At 39.4% G+C, this 26026-nt stretch overlaps 1 protein-coding gene across 2 annotated transcripts in view; it reads left to right on the top strand.

Moving 5' to 3' along the window:
• The window catches only part of LOC104613512 (signal recognition particle subunit SRP54 2), a 59000-nt gene that overhangs the window by 10457 nt on the left and 22517 nt on the right, over positions 1-26026 (top strand). For both annotated transcript variants that reach the window (XM_088901121.1, XM_010281357.3), the window contains exons 2-7: positions 2606-2705; positions 7625-7778; positions 9757-9907; positions 9992-10140; positions 22898-22998; positions 23124-23281. In XM_088901121.1, coding sequence (XP_088757247.1) covers positions 2606-2705; positions 7625-7778; positions 9757-9907; positions 9992-10140; positions 22898-22998; positions 23124-23281 — 813 coding nt within the window. The remainder of the gene's footprint in view (positions 1-2605; positions 2706-7624; positions 7779-9756; positions 9908-9991; positions 10141-22897; positions 22999-23123; positions 23282-26026) is intronic.

Genomic DNA, 26026 nt, shown 5'->3' with positions numbered 1-26026 from the left:
AGAAACTGTTCGCTGCCTTCCAAGGTTACCCGAACCCTAGTCTTCTTTGGTTCTTCCTAATCACCAACACTCTGCAACCGTGACAAGTCTTCAACAGCTGCTAAACCCTTTGGCGATCTCCAAGAATCAATCCACGAACTTCACTTTCTCAACTTCCAGCCCTAGGAGCTTCTCATGTGGTTGGCTGGACTAGACTCACATGAGAAACCCTAACCTTGCTCTGATACCAAGTAGATGTTCAAGACTGCTATCAGCCTTGAACCCTAGTAGATTCTAGGTTCGAAAATAAGAGAAAAGGTATAGAGGAGAGAGGAGAAAGAGTAGAGAGAGAGCAGTAGAATACAAGAATTGAAAGGAAGGACAGAATCTGAATGTTCTGCCGCCGCCACTTCTATTTAATATTTATAGGTTATGCCAGTTGGTATTTATATAACAAATAAAATAATATAAAACTGAAATAACAAATTGTCCACTAGCTAACCCTAGGATGACTAGAACACATTCTACCCTACGGACAGAGTGGGACCATAGCTGTGGGGCCCACATCAGTGTTCTCTACAAGTAATGTAGTTTAACTTTCACAAATAATAGAAGAAACTGCAAATAAATTTCTGAAGGGATTTGAGCATCTCAAAGTTACGAAAATATGTTAGAAGACTGAGTAATCAATGGTTGCACCTAGATTTGGAAGTTGACAGTAGTTTCAAAATTTAAGATTTCTATTTTTATGTTTATAAACCAAATTTATTTTCATTATGGAGTGCCCTATTTTTTTTTCGAAGGTCAGCAATTAGTAGAATAGGAAACTATTAGTTTAAGTCAACTACTATTTTGTTGAATTTCTATTTTTTGTTTTATAAGATTTTATTCTTAGGAGATTCTAGGATTCTAATTAGGAGCCAGCTGTAGTTTTACTGATTGCCAAAATTTTTAAGCTTTGAGGAATCTATATATACATGTAAGCCTGTCCAGAACAGCAGAATTTAATAAGTTAATTTTTACTCTCTCTACAGTTGTTCTTTTCTTCTCTTGAACTTGTGTTGGAGAAACACATGATTTCTTCAGAAAAAATCTAAATGATTGGAAGTTAGCTCTTGCATTGAGCTGTTGCAGAAGGTTCAACAAGTCTCCCCTTGTGTGAGTTAAACAGACAAAAGAGTTTGGGCATGCGAGAAATAAGGTTTGTTTGCAGTTAATCTCTGTTCAAGAAGTTGAGTTCCTTGTCCAGTCTCCTTCCCAATCTCAAAAATCTGAATTCCTTTTATACCCTCTGAACTGGCATACTGAAGCACTATAGAAAAGCCTAGGTGCTGATAAATTTCTATGGATGGGGATGACTTGGGAAAATTCTTCATGCATTTTGTGCTCAGAAGACTTGGAATCAGTAAATCATCATCATCATTATTATTTTGCATTGCAAATTCGCATTGAAGTTGTGGTCAGCTGTACTAGAATGCTTTGGAGTACAATGGTGCCTCCCTGAGTCAGTAGTATAACTATTTAGAGAACAAAGCTTGTTCAGCTGTGCAATGGTACCTCCCTGAGTCAGTAGTGTCACTATTTAGAGGGTGGCCTGTAAGAGGAAAGTTATAATGGGGAATGTGCCCTGCTGTAATAATATGGGTCATATGGAGTGAATGAAATGCATGAATTTTTGAGAGTAAAGCATGTTTGGAAGATTTAAGTGCTAAGGAGACTGAAAGGAACTTTGTGCAAATGGCTAGTGATCCAAAAGCCATTTCAGGGGGTTTTATACAGTTATTTTTCTTCATTGTGAAACCCATTTTGTAAGCAGATATACAAACCACTTAATATGTATGTTCCTATTGTACAGCTCCTTGATGTACACGGGTTGTTGTGATTTTGATCATACAGAAATGCAATGCAATAATTTTTTTTTCCAAAGATAAAAAAAATCAAAAGAAATCCTAAAATTCTGGACACATATGGGTACAAGTATCCCATATAATATGCTTATGTCATGCCTTTATATATAGTTTCTATAGCTAAACATCATTTCTCAAGACATGTCTTCCCAAATTTAATTTTCTAATATATGTGGATTTTTATGGTATTATTTCTTATGGAATGTCAGCCAATGATTTGGCTGATATATTAGCTAAACAAGGGTCAACTAGGGGAGAACTATTTTTGAGCAGCATATGTAATAGTGGATTCCAATGCGGGGTCAACACTCCTTAAATGGGGTGCTTGTCTTGTGCTTATTTATTAACCATTAAATGAAAGTTACTGTTTCCAATAAAAAAGTGTTTTTTTATCTGTGTTTATATAGTTTTTCTTAACAAGTGTTTTTCTTGATAAGTGTTATAATATAATTTGTTAAAACATACCGTGTGTTTTCTTTAAAGAAGTGCTAATGTTATATAATAGTACATCTAGAAGTACCCATGCAGTATCTGGGTAAGCTTTTTAGTTCTCATCCAAGAGATTGTGGATTTTTCCTGGGTAAGCTTTGTTCTGCTGCTGCAAAATTGTTAGAAAAGTTCTTTGGATTCTCCTTTTTGTTAAACCAATTTTCTCTACCTGTTTTGGCTTTCAGTTTACTTTTATATCTTTGTGAAACAAATTATTTCATCTGTTTTAGGCTGTATTCAATGAGCTCTGCAAAATGTTGGATCCAGGGAAACCTTCATTTACCCCAAAGAAAGGGAAAGCGAGTGTTATAATGTTTGTTGGTTTACAAGGTATGTTGATTTTGAAAAGTATTTGTATGTATGTATGTATTTATGTATGTAAAATGAAAATGACTTCTGTTATAATATGCAACCTCTGCAGATGTCTAACTCAGCCAAACAAAATTTAAGACACTAACAAAAAAAGCATATCTACAGCCTAAATAACCTTATACTGCTATATATCATTGATATTAAGAACGGTCCAAAGGTTGGAACAAAAAGAAGCTATAGGAGTTTCTTTGAACTTGGAATGAACCGGCAGCAAACCCATCAACATCGGTTCAGTGTCAGCTGTCAGCCACAATTCTCTTTAAGCTTCTGAATTTATCTTCAACTACTCTCCTGTTTCTTTCTTTCCAAATTCCCCAACAAATTGCAAAAGGAACTGGATACCAATAGATCCCTAATTTTTTATTTCCTTTGATCCTGGGCCACTTAGAGAAGATTTATTTTATTGTTTTTGTATAAATAGCATATTCATTTTATTTGCAAAAAGAGATCTCCTAACTACCCCACAAAAGGGAAGCATGCCAAAGAAGAGAAGAATTTTTTGGTCAATACCACTTAGAGAAGGTTTTTCTAGAATTTGTTGGATCATGCCTTAGATTTCTCCACCAGACCTGTGTAGTAGTACTAGTATCTCCAGATGAACTCAGCTGCACTGCATTGATTGAACAGATGCACTAAAGTCTCTTCATTTTTACAGCACATGCCACACTGATTTGCTTGCCAAAGCAAGTAACCATGCAGAAGCTTCTACCCTTGGAGGAATTGGATTTACCCACACCCCTCTTGCTTCTTAAGGTTAGCACTGCTTTTAATTAGAATCATAAAAGGATATTACTGTAAACTTCCCACTAGCGCACTCTTTCCACCACCTTTCATCCTGCTGGTTTGGTGTCACTTCCACTTTATCGGTTCATCCAATCTCTTGGACAGATCCATGTGTTCCTCAATCTCTCTTATGAAGTGGTCTCCTTAAAGTATGGTACTAGATCACCTTACCATTTCTAACTTCAAAGCATTCCATTACTATTATGTTCTTAACCTCTAGAAGATCAACCACTGGACAAATCTCACATAATTTCCCCACCTCACACTTATCTAAAAAACATAAGAAAAAAAAGACAACCCTTAGAAAAGATTTGCGTTAAAGCCCAAAAGATCCAAAAGATTAGTACAATAGTTTGGGATATTCCATCAGCCCAAGATCCAAAAGATTTGCGTTAAAGCCCAAAACAGCTGATGTCTGTTAACCCTTGTTTTGCGAATGAATCCACCATACCATTTGCAGTTCTTCTAACCCAAATATAGGTGTTAAACTCTCATGAGGGATATTTCATATCCCTGAAAACATGCCTATATATCCAAGGGACTTGGCAAATGCCTTTTGACCAAGTGATGATCAGTTTTGAGTCCCGCTCTACTTCCAAGAAGCGGAAGCCAAATTGCTTTCCTAATCTTAGGCCTTGTAGAAAGGCCATCAATTCAGCTTCCAAAGAATCTCCCACTCCAATGGGTCCTGAGTACATAACAACTACCCTTCTTGAGAAATCTTTGAATACACTCCTTATACCTGCCTGGCCCTGGATTGCCCATAGAACTCCCATCAAAATTCAACTTTAATGTATTGCTTGGTGCAGGTTTCCATTCCATATCTAACCTGTCTTTTTCTTTAGAAGAATGTGCGACTTCAGCCCATGTTCTTATTATATCATTCACTTAGAAATCTTGAAAAATTTCCAATGTCTTTACTCCTTACCCAATGTGCTACTTTGATCTTTATAGTGTCTATTGGTACTTCCTTGGATCTACTAATTTCATTAAAGATTCTTCCATTTCTTTCTTCCCATTTAGTCCACACCACTGCTGCCCTAACTGCTTTCCATATAACTTTCCTTCTTACTATACACCCTTCCAACAAACCCCTGATGGAACTTCATCATCTTCCATGAATTCACTCCATAAGAAGCTGATATCTCTCTAGTGTCTCAAACTCCCCCTCAAATTGCATTACCCCATTACTTATTTAGGAAAGCCATCCTCCAAAGTGCTCTCCTTTCCCTCAAAAACTTCAACTATTACTTTCCTAACAATGCATTATTCATCAATCACACCCTTCTAATACCCAGACCATCCCAATTCTTTAGGGTGGCATACTCTGTTCCATTTCACTAAATGGAATTTTCCTACCCCTCCAACGTCCCAAACAAATCTCTTTGAACCATTTCCTTTATATTTGCAACGTCCACTGGAACCTATAAAATGGACAAGTAATATACAGGTAGACTCGCGAATAAGCTACGCAATGAGAGGAATCTCCCATCCCATCCCGCCAATCATTTTTCCAATCTCTCAGTAACTGGTTGCCAAGTTGACTTCACTGGTGCTTTTACTCCAGGTGGAATGCCAAGATAAGTAAATTTAAAGCTTCCTAGCTTACACTCAAATGCTGCTGCACATGTGTACATCAATGAAGAGTCAACCTCCCACACCTATCATCATGCTTTTGTTGAAGCTCACCTTCAAACCCAATGGTAATTCAAATTCTTTAATATTACTCTCAAATTTAAGACTTTATCAATTGAAGTCCTCAAGAAAACCAAGGTATCATTTGCATACTGAAGGTCTGTATAACTGAACCTTTGAAGCCTTCTCTTAAACCCTTTCTTAACCTCCTCTATGATCATCCTGCTGAGAATTTCCACAAGCACAAACAACCAAAAGTGATAATGGAACAACTTGCTTCAAACCTCTTTTTTTTTTTTTTGAAGGTAAAAAAGAAAATTCATTAAAAAGAAAAAGCAAATTCAACCTAGAGAGGTGTTGAGGAAACACCTCCAAACAAAGCTAAGGACCAACATTTTCCAACCACTTTTCTTTGAAAACTTTTCACCCATATCCCATCACATCAACCCCTCAAATCTCTTACAAAACCAACCACCCCAAAGAAGCATAAAAACTAAAGCCAGAATTTGAAACATCCACATAAGCACATAAACAAAGCTCAGGAGCCAAATGCAGAATAACCACAAATACACAATCCTCATTCTTTCACCCACAACTTGAACCTCTGAGCAAGATGCACTGCAACTTGAAGGCAACATAACTGTAGAGATGTAGAACAATAATGTGGTCCCCACTGCTGTTTGTCTATTTATGTTGCTTAGTTGGTAGTTGGTAGTTATTTTCTGTTTCTGCTATTTCTTAGCTTATGTAAGCAGTAGGGGTAATTCTGGTTTTTTACCCTGTTTTAAACTATTATATAAATAGTTGAGTGGGGCGACAATCTCAGATATATCCCACACTCTTCTTTGACTTTCTTCTCTTCGTATTCTCTCTTCTCCTTCTCCTCATTCTTCTTTTTCTTCTTCTCTCTTGTTTATTTTACATTACAACTAGGACTGATTGCAGTCTTACTAGACAAGTTGGTATCAGAGCCAACTTGTCTCTTCTTCTCAGCTTTCTCCTCTTTGACAAGACCCCCCCCCCTTTCAACTAATGTTATGCATCTTTATTTTTCTTAATATAAAAGAGTTTTATTAAAAATAAAGAAAAAGTGAGATCCTCCCTTCTTCTTCATCCTCCTCCCCTTCCTCCTCCTAACCCCCTCCTCTTAAGGAGGCTTATGCTTCCTTGTGTTCGGGAGGCTTATGCCTCTTGTGTTCTGAACTATCCCTCACGCCTCTAGGTAGTGGAATGCCTCGCATCACGCATCCGCATTTTAAAACATTGTTTAGAAGTTTAATAAGGGGATGGCAAGTGGGAAGAGAAGAGGTACCAATTACCGACCTACATTCTGATGATACAATTACCTGCTCCGGTTCGCTTGCCTCCACTTCAATGAGACCCTCCCTTTCAACTAGTGCTATTCATCTTCATTCTTCTTAATATAAAAGATTTTTATTAAAAATAAAGAAAAATGAAATTCTTCTTCCTCCTCATCTCCCCCTCCACTAAGGAGGCTTATACCTCCTTGTGTTCGGGAGGCTTACACCTCTTATGTTCTGAACTACGCCTCACACTTCTAGGTAGTGGAACATCTCGTGTCATGCCTCTGTGTTTTAAAACATTGGTCCCAAGTCCAACATTTTCAAAAGACATGTGCCTGGTGTGTCTTCCTGAGTATGTGCCTTTTGAAAATGCTGTGCATTTTTTTTCTGTTTTTTTGTGTTTAGCAGCTCTGAAAACCCCATATTTGCTAATTTTTCTCATTCATTTATCCTAATAAAAGATATTTTTAAAAGGCACTTAAAGTTATAATTTTTTTTGTAGGGATTAAGAATTTAAGACCTTGATATGGGCTTGTTTGGGCTTGCCTTGAGGGGCTTGGTACAAAGGTGGCTCATAGAATTAGAAGTGCATAATGTTGTTTAACATCACATTAGCTAGTTGAAGTAATACAATTGGGGAAAAAATAAAGAGATTAAGAGTTTACATGATTGAATATGTACGTAATTATTTGTGTTCTAATGGCTTCTCTTCAAAATCCTTTCTTAAAGCCCTTGTATTTGGCTCACTTCCTTTGGCTGCTTTCCTATTTACTTTCCCAAGGTCATTTATTTGGTATGTTTTAGTTCTTAAAAAGTTAAAAACTGTTTTTTATTCTCTAAGAGAATTGGCTAAAAGAAATTTTCTAATGAGTTTTTTTGATAAATATTTTTTTGTTAATTATTTTCTTTAGGCAAAAAATTCTTTCTTTGTTTATTGTTCCATTGGTGATTGGTCTCTTGAGTAAGGTTTAAAGTTCCAACTTGTCATGGGGTGATTCTGATAGTCAAAGGTGCCCTTTTGCTTCCAAATGTTTTATTATGCCTTTTTGTGTACCTGTAAAATGCTTACTATTCATTGGATTCTTCATTGCATTAAGATTTTGTTTAGATTCTTTAGCTATTCATAATAATGCATTCTATTCCTCTTGTTACAAGGTTCTGGTAAAACTACGACATGCACAAAATATGCATATTATCATCAAAAGAAGGGTTGGAAACCAGCTCTAGTTTGTGCCGATACATTCAGAGCTGGTGCGTTTGATCAGTTGAAGCAAAATGCTACTAAAGCTAAGATTCCATTTTATGGGAGGTACTTTTTCTACTTTCCCTTTCGGGAAAGTTTTTATTTTGTTGTGTTTCCTTAGAAGCTTGATAAAGTTAGGTAGTTGGATACTGGCTACTTTAATAAAGATTTCTGTTATTGATAGAAAAAGAAGTTGGATACTGATTACTATAGTACTATATACACTATTAGTTAACTATTAATATATTATATCATGGACCTATGGTGGAAAAATTTTAAAATTTTGTCTAATTGATTTGATATAAAGCATCAACATCTACCATGTTATAATCTGTATTATTATTATTATTATTTTTTTGGCAAAATAAAAGGAACCAATAAAAAACATCAAGGGTACATAATGAGACCCTTGATGTCATAATCTGTATTATTGTTATTATTATTGAAATCTAGGCATAGAAGATACATCCTATAACCCTAGTATTTTTTTTTATGAATGATTCTATAACCCTAGAGAGAATACTAGAGATATTTTCAGGCCTGGACTGGAATCAAATATAGGTATATAATGTTTTCAGGCCTGGACTGAATTTAGACACGGGATTAGGTCCCACCTTTGTCATTTTAATGCTTGATATTTTTTCACTAACTGATTGCTTATCAAAAATAAATAAATAAATATGGGTGGGTAGTAGTACTAGAGATCTAACCTCACTCTTGATTTTACACCTCCCCTTGTAATACCCGTATATATATTGATGAGTAACTGTTAATTATATTAATGAAGATCAGAAATATGATAAAATTACAGTCAACCCTTGGGTATGGTAGCAGTTATTACCCTATCACTTCAAGAACATTCATATTAACAAGCTCAATACAATTGATTTCTGGTAATCCCTTGCTTAGCTAGAGTGTCAGCCATCCCGTTTGCAGATCTCAGCACCTATTTTGTCTTCAATTCTTCATATTTATGCCTCTTGCCAACTATTTTCTGCAATACCTATTTATTACTGAAACACCTTCAAACAATCCCTTGGAAAAAGATGTTGATGATTGATAAATTTACAGATAGTCAAAGTCTGTTCAGATTTTTGATATTTAGTTTTATCTTCTAGTTTCATCTTCTATCTATCTATATAATAGAAAAGTTAAATAGTTATTTTGCTTACTGGGGTTAAGGCAGTTCCAAACAATCCCTTGGAAAAAGATGTTGATGATTGATAAATTTACAGATAGTCAAAGTCTGTTCAGATTTTTGATATTTAGTTTTATCTTCTAGTTTCATCTTTGATACTATCTAATAGAAAAGTTAAATAGTTATTTTGCTTACTGGGGTTAAGGCAGTTCCAACGAGCTTTATGAATGAAAAAGAAAACAGTTGCATATTGTCCATATCAACGTACTCTAGCATCCACAATAAAATGTGAAAGAAGCCTAGGAATTGCCTTACCTATACAAAGGCTCACCACTTTCACTATTGTGAAGGAAGCTACAAAGCCAGATGCTACATAAAAGGCCATTACCAAATGTTGGTCGCAGCTATCTGGGGTTTTGGGAAGGGCAGACTGCATACAGTCCTAGTTATTTTTTTATTTTTTGTACAAAGCCACTGCTCTAAGATTCGAAATTGTGTTCTCATTTTCCAAAAATTTATTTCTTGTATACATCTTAATTCTCTCCAAATCTATACCTATTCAACCATATAATCTTTTTGCTTTCATAGTTTGAGTGTGAGGTAGATGATAAGATATAAGACACCATCATTAAAGAGCCAATACCATTTATTACTTATTAGGAAGCTTTTCAGCTCTGAACTGTGGTTTAAATGTTTTAAGGAGTGAACATTAAAAAATGCAATTAAAAAAATTTGAAAACCATATTTTCTATTTTTGAGTTGCAATTCATTGATTTCAACATGAAACCATGTCTTTTGCAACTTGAACATTGTATCCTGTTTTTTAACCAAGTAATTTGGTTTTATCTAGGTCAGGCTGCTCTTTGTGCTCTCTCAAGTTCACATTATGTTTGGTTTTGTCCACAGCTACATGGAGTCAGATCCTGTAAAAATTGCAGTGGAAGGTGTTGAGCGTTTTAAGAAGGAAAATTGTGATCTTATTATTGTAGATACAAGTGGACGCCACAAACAGGAAGCTGCTCTTTTTGAAGAAATGCGTCAAGTTTCTGAAGCAACGGTATTTCATGTTCTTTTATTTCTGTACATTCTCTATTGTTCCTGAGCTTTACAAATACTTAACTGTCTCTTCTAAATCATTCAGAAACCCGATCTCGTTATATTTGTTATGGATAGCAGTATCGGTCAAGCTGCATTTGATCAGGCTCAAGCATTTAAACAAAGTGTTTCAGTTGGTGCTGTCATTGTTACTAAAATGGATGGTCATGCGAAAGGAGGTGGTGCTCTTAGTGCGTAAGTATTGTTGTATTATTGGCTCTGTTAATATCAATAGTTACAACTGATTGCTGAACATATAGTTTTTCTGTAGCAGTTGCTGAAAATGCTCTATTCAATCTTGATATGTTAACTATTCCTCACAAAATCCTGGCCCACCTACCATCCATTTCACTTAACTTTGTTTCTTGAAACCAGTGATTTAAAAGGTGTGCCTAGGTGCACAGGTGAGGTGTATTTTAAGGGATGCACCTTGCCTAGGCCTCAGGTGCAGCATTTTGAAAAGGTGCATGCCTTTTCAAAATTCGTGCCCTTTTCTCCTTTTTAAGCTAGCTCATTTTCAAAATTCTTCACATTCCAACTGACAATCTTCATATCTTTACTTCTACCTACCCTTACTTTCCTCGGCTACCCTATCTACTCCCTCTCCTATCTCCTCTTCCACTGAATTCTAGATCACCTTCAATATCAGAAATTAGTCTCTCATCTTTCTTTTTTCCTCTTTTCACCCTCCTCTTCACTCTACTTAACATCCATTTTTACCTTTACCTCTCCTGGGCTGTTTACATGAAGACCTTGTTTCCTAGCAAACTGGACTACTAGATTTCCTTCCAATTCCTCAAGCCATCTCGGCATCCCCCCTTCTATCAGATCTTCACTATTTTGGTTCTGCATTCCCCCCATCTCTGTTTCTCTCCTTTGCAATCCTAGTATCTCTTTTTCTTTTCAACTCTTCAAGCAAATTGCTTATCAGTTCCTAAATCTTTTTCCCTAAGCTCCTTCTCTTGTAGTTTAGCCAATTTGTCATACTCCTCTCGTCCTTCCTTTCTCCCTCTCCTCTAACTATACACTGTTGCTTCAACAGACAGGCTGGGACTGAACCAGATGTGCAAGAGGCACAGAGATAATATTAGTACCCAAAACAGAATTGACAACCATACCTTGAGGGGGAGTAACAAGGATTTCCAGTATCAACAGGAGCAGCAGCCAAATCCTGGTGTTTGATTTGCAGAGGTTCAGCCCTCCTCGGTGAAAGGTCATTTGGGAAGCAGTGGCTTCTACAGTCTCCACCAAGAACAAATTACAAGTTGAATGGAAACCCCCACCGAATGGAGTGGTAAAATTGAACTTTGATGGTAGCTGCCAAGGTAACCCAGGGCCATCCGGAATTGAAGGAATTCTAAGAGACGGAGACAGAAATATGTTGTCTCTTTTCTCAGGACCAGTGGGGGAAGGTGATTCTGTAAGGGCAGAGCTACTAGCAGCGGTACAAGGTATACAGATGGCTAGTCAATCAGGAGTGAGAAATTTGTTAGTAGGAGACTCCAAGGTAGTAGTGGGCTGGCTGAATAGCCCAGACACAGTTTGTTGGGGCAACAGGGATCTGGTAAAGAAAATTATATGGATGACAAGAAATATGACTGTTAGGTTCCAGTGGGTTAGCAGATCAGCAAATGTAATGGCTGATTCTCTGGCCAAGCAAGGGGTGATCTGTTTTGGGATAATTTGTAATTTGTATCTCAGGTTTGGGCATGTTTTAGTGCTTATGATTCAGTCCTTGGGGGAGGTAAAATCTCGTGCCTCTTCCTAGGCTGCATGTATTTCTGATATTTTTTCAATAAAATTACTCTCACTTATCAAAAAAAAAAAAACACCTGGCATCTCTTGACTAAGCTTTGGGTCAGACTTCAGAGCCTGTGCTCTCCTTGCACACACCCTGCATTTGTACCAGATTTGGCACACATTCTCCTCGTTTGAGATCAGTTTTGAACCCTCTACTGTGTCTTGTTTTTCTTTTTTATTCTTTGGAACCTACTCCTCCACTGTATTTTCATTCTATTCTTGGGGATTGTCAGCCACCATCTTCTTTTCACCTTCACCAAAGAGAACATCAGTGTTTTAGTGAATCTTCTGCCTCCACCTTTGCTCTCCCCAGTCCCCTCCAAGTCCACACTACCAATGCATAGTTGTCAAGGTGACGCCTAGGTGTTGCCTAGGCTACTAGGCGATTTTTAGAAGTCGCCTTGCCCAACGCCCAGGTGTTTTTGTATTAGGCGCTCACCCATATATATGTTATATTATTTTTTTGAATGTGCATATGTATTATATCATTTTATTGATTTGTTTTATCTTATTAGAATACACCCTGTTGTATGTTATCATTTTTTGTTAAAGTTATTCTCTTTTGCATTAAAACTATGAAATTTTCTTTGGGTTTGAGACTTTGAGTTTTGAACCGAGAGCTGAGAAGAGAAAGTGATGAGGGTAGATTTGGCCCTCCAGTGAAGTTGCGACACGTGGCACCTCGTGACAACTAGGCAAGCCCCCAGGCAACAACTTACCAAGTTGGTCCCCCCTCGGGCACCGGTCTGGCTGGCCTGGCGCGGCCTGCGCGCGACATGGCGCGACCTGCGCGCGACCTGGCACGGCCTGCCCGCGACCTGCGTGGCCTGGCGCGGCCTGCGCGCGAATTGCGCGCGACCTGGCCGGATCAGCCTGCCACATGCGCCGACCTGGCAATCTGGCCCGGACGCAGGCGCCGACCTGGCGATCTGACCCGGACACAGGCGCCGATCTGATGACCTGATCCGGACACAGGCGCCGACCTGATCTGATGACCTGATGCAGAAAGTACAGCTTGAGACCATTATTGCTTGGGGACTTTGTGCTGGAATAGTCGAGCTGTCTCCAATAGATGTCTATTCTTGCAATCAGCAACCCCATTCTGCTGAGGAGTATAGGCACATGATGACTGATGTAGTATGCCAGCATCTTCCATGAATAAGTTCAAGGATTTTTCAAAGTATTCAGCAGCATTGTCTTACCTGAATTGCTTAATATTCTTATTAAACTGTGTTTCAATCATCTTGCAAAATGCCATGGTTATCCGTGGTACTTCATCCCGTCCTTTTAATAGGTAGATTCATGTGCAACGAGAGTAGTGGTCAATAAAACTGATAAAGTACCGGAAGCCATCAAAGGAAACAATGGGTGAAGGGCCCCAGACATCAGAATGAACCAAATCAAAAGGAGCACAAATTTCATTACTGGAAATTGGATACGTAGTTCTACATTGTTTTGACATTTGACATACTTCACAGGTTAGACTCTGACTTGGAATGCCCTTAAACAATTCGGGAAACAACATTTCTAATGAAGAGAAAGACACATGACCTAGCCTAGCATGCCAAAGATGCAACTTAGCTATTGACTCCACACTCTCCGGACTACTAGCAACAGATGCTTGTAAGGCTGAACCGATGTCTGCATCAAGGTAGTAGAGGCCTCCATACTCATGACCGCACCCAATCGTTCTCCTTGTCATTCTGTCCTGGAAGACACAATGAGTAGGAAAAAAGGTTATACTACAGTTCAAATTTTTGGTAAGTTTTGAAACAGACAAAAGATTTGAGGTAAGATTGGGAACATGTAAAACTGATTTAAGAGAGAGGTCCTTGCTTAGGTCAACCATTCCCTTTCTAGAGATAGTGGAGAAAGACCCATCAGCAACTCTCATCTTATCCTGACCAGACAACAAATGATATGAAGAGAATAGGGAAGACATATGTGTCATGTGGTCAGTAGCACTGGAATCAATAACCCAAGAAGTAGAGTCAATAGAGCCAGTGGCACTAAAGGCAGAGGCTATACCTGATCTGGCAAGAGATGTAGAAGCAAAAGAATTATTTCTTAGACGGGCTAATACCCTGCTAAGGACCTCTACCTCACTAGCAGTGAAGCCCAAAGTACCAGTTCCAGAGGAATCAGCAACCTGTCCCATAAGAGAAGAAGACACTGTTGGTGTATTTTGTGAGTTGTCATCATTGTTGCTGGTGACAAAATTCCCACTTGCCGCAGGCTTGTTATCTCTAGAAGAAACATCTCTGGGTATTGAAGACATCTTGACTGCAGCCACTGTGCAGGTGACACTGATTAAGACTAGCCGAAGCAGTTCTGAAGGTTCTGAACCAGTTCTGGAGCAGATTCTGATTAGCCGAAATGATCACAGCAGGTTCTGACAGCACTTGACACAGTTTCAGACTTGCCGAGACTGTCACAGTTCTGAAACAGTTCAGTTACAACAGCAAGCAAGGAGTTCTGGGCTGGTAACCGACCTGAAGCTAAGGATTCTCAACTATTGTGCTATGCAGACTCCACTCGAACTTCGAGTCATGCAACTGTAAAGAGAGTGCCCCTCCTTGCGGCCAATACTAGGACTGCTGACATCAGTCCTCAACTAGGGTTCACAGTGCTGAACAATCTGGAGCTGGCAGCTCCCTAGGTAATCTCACAGCAGTGGTGAGGGGTTTCGGACTGATAACCAACCTGAACTTGGAGCTGTTTACCACTTTGCTATGCTGGTAGAAGTGTTCACAGTGCTGGTATAACACTAGATAGACTTCACTTGGGCTGAACCGAAACTGCAACAGTTCGGGTACAGTAGCAAGTGAGCAGTTCGAGGCTGCAACAGTAGCAAGTGAACAGTGGGCTCTGTAGAAGAAGCTAAGTCTGTGCGAGTCTTGCTGGAGCACCGAAGTTGCAACTGTAGAAGAAGCTAAGCCCCTTTCGACTAGTGCTAGGACTGCTGAAATCAGTCCTCAACTAGGTCTGTCCTATACAGACCTCTCTTAGTAGCCAAATAGCTACTATTTGCTGGAAATAACCTAGTAGGACATCTACTTCTGGGTCTTACTTCCCTTGAGTCCTACAACCAAGAGAAACCCTAGGTTCGAACTTGCTTTACTCTCTTACACCCCTAGGTCTTCACTGCAGCAACCCAGAAAAGGAAGAGAGAAGATGAAAAGACAGCAAGAGAAGAGAGTGTGTGCCGGCTGAAACTAGGAAGAAGCTAATGCTCTGATACCATGAAAGCTAAACTACTGTAGCCGAAGTAGCAGAAAGGAGAAGAAGAAGAAGAAGAGATGCTGGAATGTCGAACTGTACTTGCCAGTCGACCATGTTATTATTTATGTTTGAATGTAGTACAAGATACAAGTAATTACTGGAATGCTCCCGTTTAGTGATGGGACACCCAGTAACTTAAAACATTAAACAGGCTTAGGCCCATTAACACAGGCCCAGTTACAGGATAGCTTGAACTTAAGTATGGGCTAATAAGAACTCTTATCAGCCGAACACTCATACAAAGAGACATCATTCAACATTCTAACACATAGGGCAGAGGTAGCCATCTCTTTCCAATTTCTTACCAAATTAGCCACAAAATAATCTGAGAACAGCTCCATAGATTTCAGCCAGTGTGCTACCCTTAAAAGTATTTGATCTAATAAGTTTTCCAGGGTTCTTTCCTTGTCTGAAAAGATTCATTTCTTTCTTCCCATAGGGGCCAACACACTGCTGCCCTAATGCTTCTCCACATAATCTTCCCTCTCTTCTTCGGCCATCTGAAAAATGAAGAAGAGAACAAGCTTTGGACGTTCACAGGGGGATTCCTAATACACCCAAAGAGGGAGAAAGCCCCACTCCCGTACTGTTTTAGTGACCGAACAAGTAACCATAAGGTGACAACTAGTTTCCCCATCAGCTTTACAGAGAGCACACTTTTTAGGAAGTAAACAAGAATTGGGTATCTTTTTCTGAAGTAGGCCATTTGTGTTAATTCTTTCTAGGAAAGTTTCCCAACAAAAACTACCAACCCGAGGAGAAATGACCTTTCTCCAAATTTCTTTAACTGGGAAGGACAACCCAATAGGATCAGAAGGCTGAGTTAATGTCTCAAAAATTGACGCACAAGAGAAAGTACCTGAGGAGGAAGGGGCTCAAAATCTGGTGTCCTTATTAGGGTCCAAGAAGACATTTTCAAGGATGGCTAGAAGAGACAAGATGCAACCCAAGTCTGTATCCCTAATTGCCCTTCTCAGGCCTAGGTTTCACCCAAAACCAATTCAAATCTGACAGAGGATACAAAGAGGGAAATTGGTCCATCAAACGTGAGTCCCCAACCCAATGTTGTTCCCAAAAATTTATTCTATTACTAGAGTTAAGACCATACCTGATCCAAGGGGAGAAAATTGGAAGCAAATCATGACTGGCTTTCCATGGAGAGGCAGCTGTAGCCCTTGCCATAATTCTAGGTTCCCAATCTGCACTATCTCTTCTCTCTCATAACAATCTTTCAACTCTTAGTGCACTATCTCAAGCTTAGCTATAAGGTCCAAGTCGCCAGCTTGCGAATCCAACTCATCAACCTCTACTCGTACTAGCTCGACTATAACTTCAGGATGTCAGGGCACTTTACTTGAATGTCCGATGATGAGAACTGAACACCTGAGGTATCCTTGTTGATGGCGGGTGTCACATGCTCAGCGGGAGAAGGCTCCCGCTCATGCCTCGAGTCACCTACAACCGGCGCATCCACGCTCTCACCTGTCACAAGACCCGTGGGAGGCTGCCCTGGTGCTGTAAAAGGAGCCTTAGTGATTACATCAGCGTCAATAGGCATGCCATCCCCATCATGAGCATTACTCCCCTGACGAACATTCAAAGTAACGATTGGATCTCCCACATTACTGGCCTCCTCCCTTGGTGACGCCCACATCACTGGGCGAAGAGACTTTAAATCTTCCATTAAACGCTTGATTATAGGTTTCACAGGCACACTAGCTAGGATGACACCGGACAATCCCTATGGCCAAAAAAAAAAATGAACGTGGCATCACGAACACAAACAAACCAATACTATAAGAAAAGATTGACCACTCAATACAACTATCCATACCTCCATTCACAACACTGTTAGTCGGCGCTCACGTGGTGACAGGCTCGGGGCAACCTTCTCTTACCCCTACTTGTTTCAAAACAAATGACTATAAAAATGTACATTTAGTCCTGACAAGAAAGAAAATAAAATTCGAATAGAAAATTGAGCCAATTGATTAGTACGCTTACCAATGCAGATGACCTTGCTCCCTTCTCACAGACACAAGGGGCTATCTTCTTCATATGGCCACCCGCAACCGGAACTGCTACACCCGTAACAGGTGGCAAAGAATCCTTTATTGATTGACTAGACCCCACTTCAACCTGGGGCTAAACGTTATCCTTGTGAGGTGCGTCAACCAGAGCTTGGACCGAAACACCTGCCATGCTGGCTATAGGAATAGAGCCTTGTTCCTCAAGTCGAGGGCCCGCCACTGGAACGTTAACATCTATCGCCCCCGATAGCAAAGTAGGACAAGTTTGCCTAACAGAATGAGGCTTCTTGATGATGGAAGGCTGTCTACTCTCCCCTTCCTCGACCACAACCCGCTTCCCTATGTGCAATCAAACTTCCATGTCAAGAGGGGCAATTGAAGCAGACGAGTGCAATGGAACCTACACACCAGACAAACCCGCCCCACCCTGTTCCACAGCATGACCTGGTGGGGGTGCCATTACATGCCTTGGACGAGGCTCCATCACCATGAATAGTTGGAAGCCGTCGAGTAATGCGCAAAGATGGCCACAATAGAGTGAGGAACAAACCTCAGTGTACTTATATCCGACTAGTGGAAAACAAGAAACACCGACAAATGTGAGGTCATTGTGCCCTGCCAAAAAGCGTCCCCACTTCCATGAATAAGAAACTGTGAGCCCAAGCTGTCGTACCCAAATTGTTGTAGGAGGCGGTTTGGGCGGTAAATGCTGGTCTGGGCCTCCCCTGGCTTGTCCAAATAACGGTGAACCCTAGGCCATAGCACTAGACGAGTGGCCTTGACTATAAGATTATCGGCACCGACGACGCATTGTTGATCTCCCCCTTCGGCAACGTTCATTCCCACACAGAATGGCATGGAATGGGGCACGTACTGAACATATTGGCGGGCTTCAAAGCCATCCAAACTGGCAAATCGGGCTTCTATCCTATTAAAACCAAAACCCTTACCCGCTTCGCATTCAACCACAGCTTACCCTGACAGACGTCAAACGAGACCTGCCGAGACTCTGCTTCATCCAGCGTTGCCACATGCACATTGAAAGGGGATAGCTCGCAAGGCGCGACATCCAAATCAAAGTGCTCAAAGAGAAACGTTAACAAGAATGGGCAAAACACATATGAAGATTGACGTGCACATCCAGGATCCATAATCTAATGGACTGTGTCATGCATCTACTCATTCAAATAACCGAGAAACATCGACACCAACAACAGTTGATGTCCCCTGGCAACCAAAACGACCAATGTCACTAGTTGGGTAAAGAGTAAAGAACAAAAGTAGCCAGGTGACACTGACTGTTCATCTTCCGCACAATGGAGTTACTGCCGCCATGGTACTCGAGCCGTTTCTTCATCCACCCATCAAGTGTCATCTTGCCCCGAGTAGAAGTAGAGTTCATCTTCAACTTAAAGTGGTCTATTTCAGCCACCAACTCTTCATATACAGGAACCAATTCCCCAGGGATACTTTTCGGGTGCTGGAGATGACGTGATGATAAAGTACCAACGCCAGCGCCAGTAAAGCTATGACATCCCCTATCGTAACACCAAACTCTCCGAATGCACCAACAAAGGTGTGGGTACGGCAACGCCAATGTGCCACTAACGGTTCCACAAAATCCACACCACTACCCTCTCAAAGACCCATGAAGCATTCCACAAACGTCAACAAATATGCATTATGCAGTAGCCTACAGTACATAGGGTTCTCTAGGATAAATGACGCCCATGAAGTGTAGTTGATGAAGCCTTCAGAGCCCACGATCCTAGGTTCTGTGCAACGGTAGACGACTTTGCACGCCTATTGCGCTCATATAGATAGAGAAGCTCCTTGCCTTGAACAATATTAAAGGTGTTTCCCGTGCCCATCACCACAGGCACTGGAGGCCAAAATCCCCTCCCTGAGTCAGCCACCCTTCAAACTTGTAGTCGGAGAGCAACTCCACTGTATTTACGTCCCAGACAAAGTCTAGGAACGAACAAACTTTCTTAGTTACCTCTTCCCGTGCATGGGACTTCCCACTGTTGTGAGAACCCTTAGATTGTTTGCGTGGTGCCATCGAATGCAAAATGCAACAACCCTAAATGGAAAAAACTGCAAGTAGAAGGGGAATGGAGTCACCAAGTAGTCACAACAACGGCAACACAATAGATCAAGACAAAAACGAATGAGTAGACCGCTCCTCACCCCGCTTTTAAAGATAATTTGGAAACTATCTGGCAACCGAAACGACACCACAGAAAAGTGATGGCTGCCCGGGTTACCCGTCACCTTTTCATTGGGAGATGTACTGTTATGTTAGTGTCCCAAATAAAAAGGAAGCGACTTAAAATCGCTATGATTCAAATGTAACCGCCAAATGTTTGTACCCGTAGCGTAAATGATGGCTACACCATAGTTTTCAAGGTGTCTAGGCGATTCTGGGCAACACTAGGGCGCCTAGTCACCTAGTCGCCTAGGCGATAAAAATTTTATAATATGAAAAACTGACTATTGGCTAGTTTCCTAGTTTTATATACCATTCAGCATGTATGTTAATTGAAAAATAACAATTCTCTTTATTAAGAACATTAAATTTCCTCTAAAAATGTGGCGAATCATCACATCTAAAAGATAAAAATCTTTTACATATATTAATTTCATTATTTTCAAAAATAATACTACTATAATAAGTATTTAATAGAGCAAATTCATATTAATTAGCAGCTAAAGAAGGTTATTAATTTTATGTGATAAATATTTAAGATGGAAAGTAAAATAGAAAAAAAAACAAACAAGGATTGAGTTTCAGTTTTATTTAATTAGAGTGAGAATAGAAAAAAGGAACTTTATTATTCTGTTGTTACTTTCCCCTTTTTTTCTTTTCTTTTCTTTCTTTCTTTCTTTCTTTCTTTCTTTCTTTCTTTCTTTTTCTCTTCTCAAAACCCTTTGATCTTTTAAATTTTAATAGTAAAACATTAAAACAAAATATAATAGATATATTATATGTATATAGCATATAATAAAATGTACTAACACATACATTAATAAGATACAACAATATAAATGATATTATAAAAGGCGCCCGCCTTGTCATTTTTGTCGCCTAGGCAGACGCCTAGTCACCTAGAAGGGCGCCTAGTTGCTAAAAGTCAAGGCGTTTGCGCGAGGCGCCCAGCCAAGGGCGCCTAGTTGCCTAGGCGACGCCTTGACAACTATGGGCTACACACTACATCATCCATTGCACCCCACCAGCCAATCAACGTTCATCTCTTAGAATTCAGACTAACAGTATAGTTCAACACCATGCACGACAAAAATAGTTACATAAACACAGTGTAAACAAGACATGGGAAATCGTTCACACTACCCGGTATTTCATTAAGAATAACATTGACACAGGACATCCCACTACCAAACGGAACACTCCCACAGCCTACCCAAGTAAATACGTGTTTCTTGCTAGGAAGCCCTCTGTCGAAAGTCATGGGGGGCTGCAAAACCAGAAGTAACAATACCAATGACTTTCGATAGAAGCCTTCCGGCCAAGAAATAAGGGGGCTAATAACACAAGAGCCGAATTAGACCTCAAAGAGAAAATAGACCAATTGCATCAATGCTAAAAACCCCAAACCCACAATTGCTTCCTATCAAATACCCCCCGAATTCAAAACAAAATCCTCACCTCACTGTTGCCTTTTAAAACGCACCAACTTCGCAAATGCTTATTGATAAGCTTACCCTTAACAATAAGCATGGGGGCTAATTGTAAGTACATGATATTCACCATAATTGCGATTGCGATGAAGGTACCAAATTGGAACCACAAAAACACCCATGGTGACACACAAGTTAATGCGGATCTGCAGTGAGCCCATAACTCGTCACTAATCTGCGATAAGCTCAAGAGCGTTGCGGACCTGTGGTACATTTAAGAATCGACATGCATTTACAAGCCAAAGACTATTCGTGATAGAATAACCAGCCGATGACGGAGCAAGTAGGCCAACACGTCAGACTAACTCCGATGTCACCCACGCCACGTCAACACAGGGGACCCGTGAAGGGAAGTAGCATATGTGCACTAGGAGAATCCTCGGATGAAAGGAAATTCTGTCTTGGGGAGATCTTGTGTGACATGTGGCGAACCCCCAGCAACGCCCTCCTGTCAGTCGATATCGAATTAAGGATCCCCTTTCCAAATAGGAGTCAAATCCCTTTTGGCTCCTTCCCTTTAGGGCCTCGGGATCTCTCCTTATAAAAGGGAGCGTAGACTATATCAAACACATGATTCTATCAATAGAATATCGTAGCCTACCCTCACTACTTGAGACTCCTAGCCTTTCTTTGTCCTCTAAGGAGACCACTACACTTAGCCTTACCATGCCACTTACAGGAACAAAAGATGAACAAAGGGTCTTAAAAAAGGAAGCACAAGTAATCTTTTATCAGCAAATGCTATGGCTCGTCTTGCAAAGCAAGGGGCAAATAGGGAAAGATTGTAATGGGCTCAACTGTAGACTGAATCTGTTTTCTATCTTTTTCTTTATTCTTGTTGTTAGGAGAGGACACAGCTCGCGCCTCTCCATGGAAAGCTTGTAATTGCATTATTCTTCTATTAATGATATCTTGATTTATTTATCAAAGAAAAAAGTTAAGTAACCATTTGGATGGGGGGGGGACCAAATCCTCCTATCCGACTTGTGAGGATCCAAGCAGACATTGCCAAGAAAAAGAATAACATCCTTTAAACCCCTTTGGAAGCCAAAGTTTCAACTTAAGGAAAGAGGGAGGATAATGGATGGGAGAAATTGAGAAACAACCTCTTTCTTAAGCAATGAAATAGAGTAAAAAGAGAGGGAAAGAGGTCCTTGAGAGCTAAGTTTCCCACCCCACCCAAATATCTTCCCAAAACAAACATCATACCTGACAAAATTAAAAAAAATTGAGGAAGGATACCAGCATCCCAACCATTATTCAAGCAACCATGAGTACTTGCTACCACCTCACACTACAACCTCTCCCTTTCTGATGCCCATCTCCACAACCATTGTACTAATAACTTTTTCCTTCATTCTTTTAATAAAATTCAGGACAGTTAGTTATAAAAAACTTATTTAATGCAAAATCTTCTAATTCGATTTTTTTCGCACAAATTGTGAACAACCAATACCCCAATCAGATTACTCCACTCTGAAATTTTCTTAAGGAATTCATAATAAAAACCACCAAACTGAATCCTTTCAATTTTCACATCAATAATAATCCACATATCAAGCTCAAGCAGAATGCCATTGTACAACCTGATGACAATGATTATCAGTAGGGCTTTATGCTCAAGAGGTCAGCAGGTGTGGGGCGAAGGATATGCCATCTTATCAACTAGTCTGTCTGATTGGATCAGATGTAAAGTTTCTTCTGTAATAGGAGTGAGGGAGAGGGAGAAGAGAAATTGGGTGAGTTGACTAGAATAGGGGAGTCAACTGGGACTAGCATTCTGTATTTAGATAAAATTTTATAAATACCCCTGCTTAAAAATAATATCCAACACTCTGCAACAATCTGAATATCTCACTCACTTGGATTAGAAAGGTCAGAAAATGCCTTGTCTGAAACATATGCAAGGGAGGTTAATAGGGCTGAAGAAGGGGGGAGGGGGGGCCTGGGGACCACTTGCAAGTTGCAACATTAAGGGAAAGAGTAGAAGCTCTACCTTGTTTTGTGCTTAAGTACTATTTTCATTATCTTTAGTATTTCTGATCTTAATAATAATTGTCTAAGTACATTTTCATCTTTTTTTTTTCTTTTTCTTTTGCATTAACATTGATGCTTAATTAAAATTTTCTTTATATTTGTAGAGTTGCTGCAACAAAAAGTCCTGTAATATTCATTGGAACTGGAGAGCACATGGATGAATTCGAAGTTTTTGATGTTAAACCATTTGTTAGTCGTCTATTAGGTAGCTGCACCCTCCACCATGATGGCACCTTTACGTTTGATTTACTCACAGCTTGAAAGTTTATGATATTACCTAATGCCCCAAGGTGTATTAAGTGTTCACATTTTATATCTTGTTCCTTTCAGGCATGGGTGATTGGTCTGGGTTCATGGACAAAATTCATGAAGTTGTACCTATGGATCAACAGCCTGAGCTTCTGCAAAAGCTTTCTGAAGGCAACTTCACTTTACGTATTATGTATGAGCAATTCCAGAACATTCTCAAAATGGGTCCTATTGGTCAGGTTTGTTGCTTATTATTCTATCTTATATAAGTTTTTCTTCTTAATCAATAATGCAGAACTTATTAAGAGAAAATTATGAACTATATGATTCTACTCAATTTAATTCAATTAAGCAAAATGGATCTCAAATTTTAGATTTATTTATATTTTTTTTTATAAGTAAATCATATTCCATTAATTCAAAGATTGGTTACATGAGAATCCCCTTAGAGAGGTGCGAAATGCTGCCTCTCGATACAGAAAACACAAAAACTACATAAAAAAGTGTGTGACTGTTAAAAGACAGAAATTACAGTTTCGCCCAAAACAATGTTTCCCTGTTGGTCCCTTGTTTTGCCAAGACACCAGTAAATGCATTAGCTGATCTCCCAACCCACTGAACTGTTACAGACATATTTCTTGTCAGTCATTTGAATTTCTTTATCTCATTCTTGTAGTTCCATGTGACATCCTCCGGATTATTTAACAAGTTCACCATTGTCTTAGAGTCCCCTTCAACCAGAAGCTGCTCCACACCCATTTCTTTTGCAAGATTTTTTTCTTGTATTGCAGCTAACAGCTGCAATATTGTGTTCTTGGCCTCAATTCAATCGGATTCATAGCTGACATTGTGTTATTCCTATACATAAAAACAATTGTATGGAAGACAAGGAACCTTAAAAGCTAAAATGGCAAACAAAATGTTGCATAGAGAGAAACCTGACCATAAGATAAAGTTTCAAACTTTCATCCTTAACAAGGAAATGGCCAAGAGATTAACTATAAAAGGTATCCTTGAGAATGAATTGTTCCATTGTGAAACCATAGCCTGGATAATTTGGACTATATGAGAGTAAAGGGAGAATGGTGATGGATAAAGATGATCTTTTTTCTTTTGATGATCTTAAATTTTCACAAACTTCAATCTAGCCTAACAAACAATTTTCACCTAAGAGATCTCAAATTTTCAAACTCTCTTTGGATATTGCACATTTATAGTAGGAAATCTTGTTACTTGGTGAAGTAAGAAATAGACCATAGTAGCAAGTTCAAGTGTTGAAGCAGAATATTAAGCTATAGCACATGGAGTTGCTGAACTATTGTGGCTTCAGATTCTTCTAAAGGAATTGGGAATGGTTGTCACTAGCCTTTAAAACTCTATATGACAATCAAACAGCAATTAAAGTAGTTAGTAATCTCGTTTAGCATGATAGAACTAAGCACATTGAAATTTATAGATACTTTGTGAGAGAGAGAGAGAGTTGTTTTTTGGAGACCTTTGCATTTCATATATGCTATCTACCAATGACTTAAAAGGCGTGCCTAGGTGCACAGGTGAGGCACATTTTAGGGTATGCACCTTGCCTAGGTCCTAGGCGCAACCCTTTCAAAAGGTGTACGCTTGGTGCACCTAGGTGTGTGCCTTTTGAAAGGTTGACACTTTTTTCCTTTTTTTGAACCTAGCGGTTGGGCTGGGGGCGAAGCTCCCAAACCCCCATGCCACGCCCCTCGAGGCAAGTCCAAACAAGTCCATGTTAGGGCCTTAAATTCTTAGTTCTCACGCAATTAAATTCTTAGTTCTCACACAAAAAATAATGATTTTATAATTTTAATTGCTTTTCAATAAGATATTTTATTAGGATGAATGAATGAACAACATTACCAATTAGAGGGTTTTCAGAGCTTCAGTGAGCAAGCGAAGAAAAGAGATTATGGGTTTTACATGCTTGAAAATGTTTTATATGTTTGATTTTATTTTTAAATTCTCAGTTGAATATGTTTTACATGTTAGGTTTATATTTTTTATTAATATTATGTTTAATATTTTTATTTATTTTTGCATTTTTTGAATTTTTGGCCTTTTTTTTATTTGTAGTTATTTTTTATTTTTTATTTTTGTGCCTTGCTTCAAAAAGGCGTGCGTCTCGCCTTGCATGCAAATTGACCCTTGTGCCTTTTTTGTGCCTTGCGCTTTTAAAACACTACTATCTACGAGACATTGGCCAATGCGTTCACTAAGGGTCTCACTTATGCAAGATTCATTGAATTATTGTGCAAGTTGGGCATGATAGATAACTTCTTAGCTTGAGGTGGAGTTTTGTATGGCTCAAATGTATGGGTTTAGTGTGTAATATTGGGCCTAGGTTGTAGTACTTTTATTTCTTTTCTTGGACTTAGTGTGTCTGGGCCTTGAATCTTTTTATGTCTTCTATTTGCTTCCATCTAATCAGGGGCAGAGTTGTCTTTTCACGTATTATTAGCTTCTCTTATAAAAGATATCTGGTAGGGCTAGGAGATTCATTGAGCTGCCACCCTATTTTCAAACTTTCTTCTTTTCCTCTTTTTCACTTTTCTTCTTGCATCTGAATGTAAATAGAAGATTAACTCTTATCAAATCTACTTTTTCTAACCTCTTGGCCCTTGTTCGTTTTTTGGATTTTGAAGGGCTTGGGGGGAGTCAGTCAATGGGATTTTGCTTCCCATTGACCGAGATACTCATGCTTATTTTTCAGATTCATGTGGGGCCCATGGGTAAGTGATACCCATCTCCAAGTGGATAAGTAACTTTCCCACCTAGGGGGAAGTTGCCAATACATGAAGGGACAAAATTGCCCCTTTTAGTAATAGCTTTTTATGGCTAAAATGGTCATTGTTTTATTTGCCTGGGAAACAAAAGAACATGGGTAAATGCACTTGCCCAGGTAGGTAAGTTAATTTACCTAGGTAAATGACCAGATAAAAAATGAACGGGGCCTTGGTTTATTT

The sequence above is a fragment of the Nelumbo nucifera genome, chromosome 3 (genome assembly GCF_055504915.1).
Source record: "Nelumbo nucifera cultivar China Antique chromosome 3, China Antique-T2T, whole genome shotgun sequence".
Taxonomy (NCBI): domain Eukaryota; kingdom Viridiplantae; phylum Streptophyta; class Magnoliopsida; order Proteales; family Nelumbonaceae; genus Nelumbo; species Nelumbo nucifera.
This window is presented reverse-complemented; position numbering and strand designations above follow the sequence as displayed.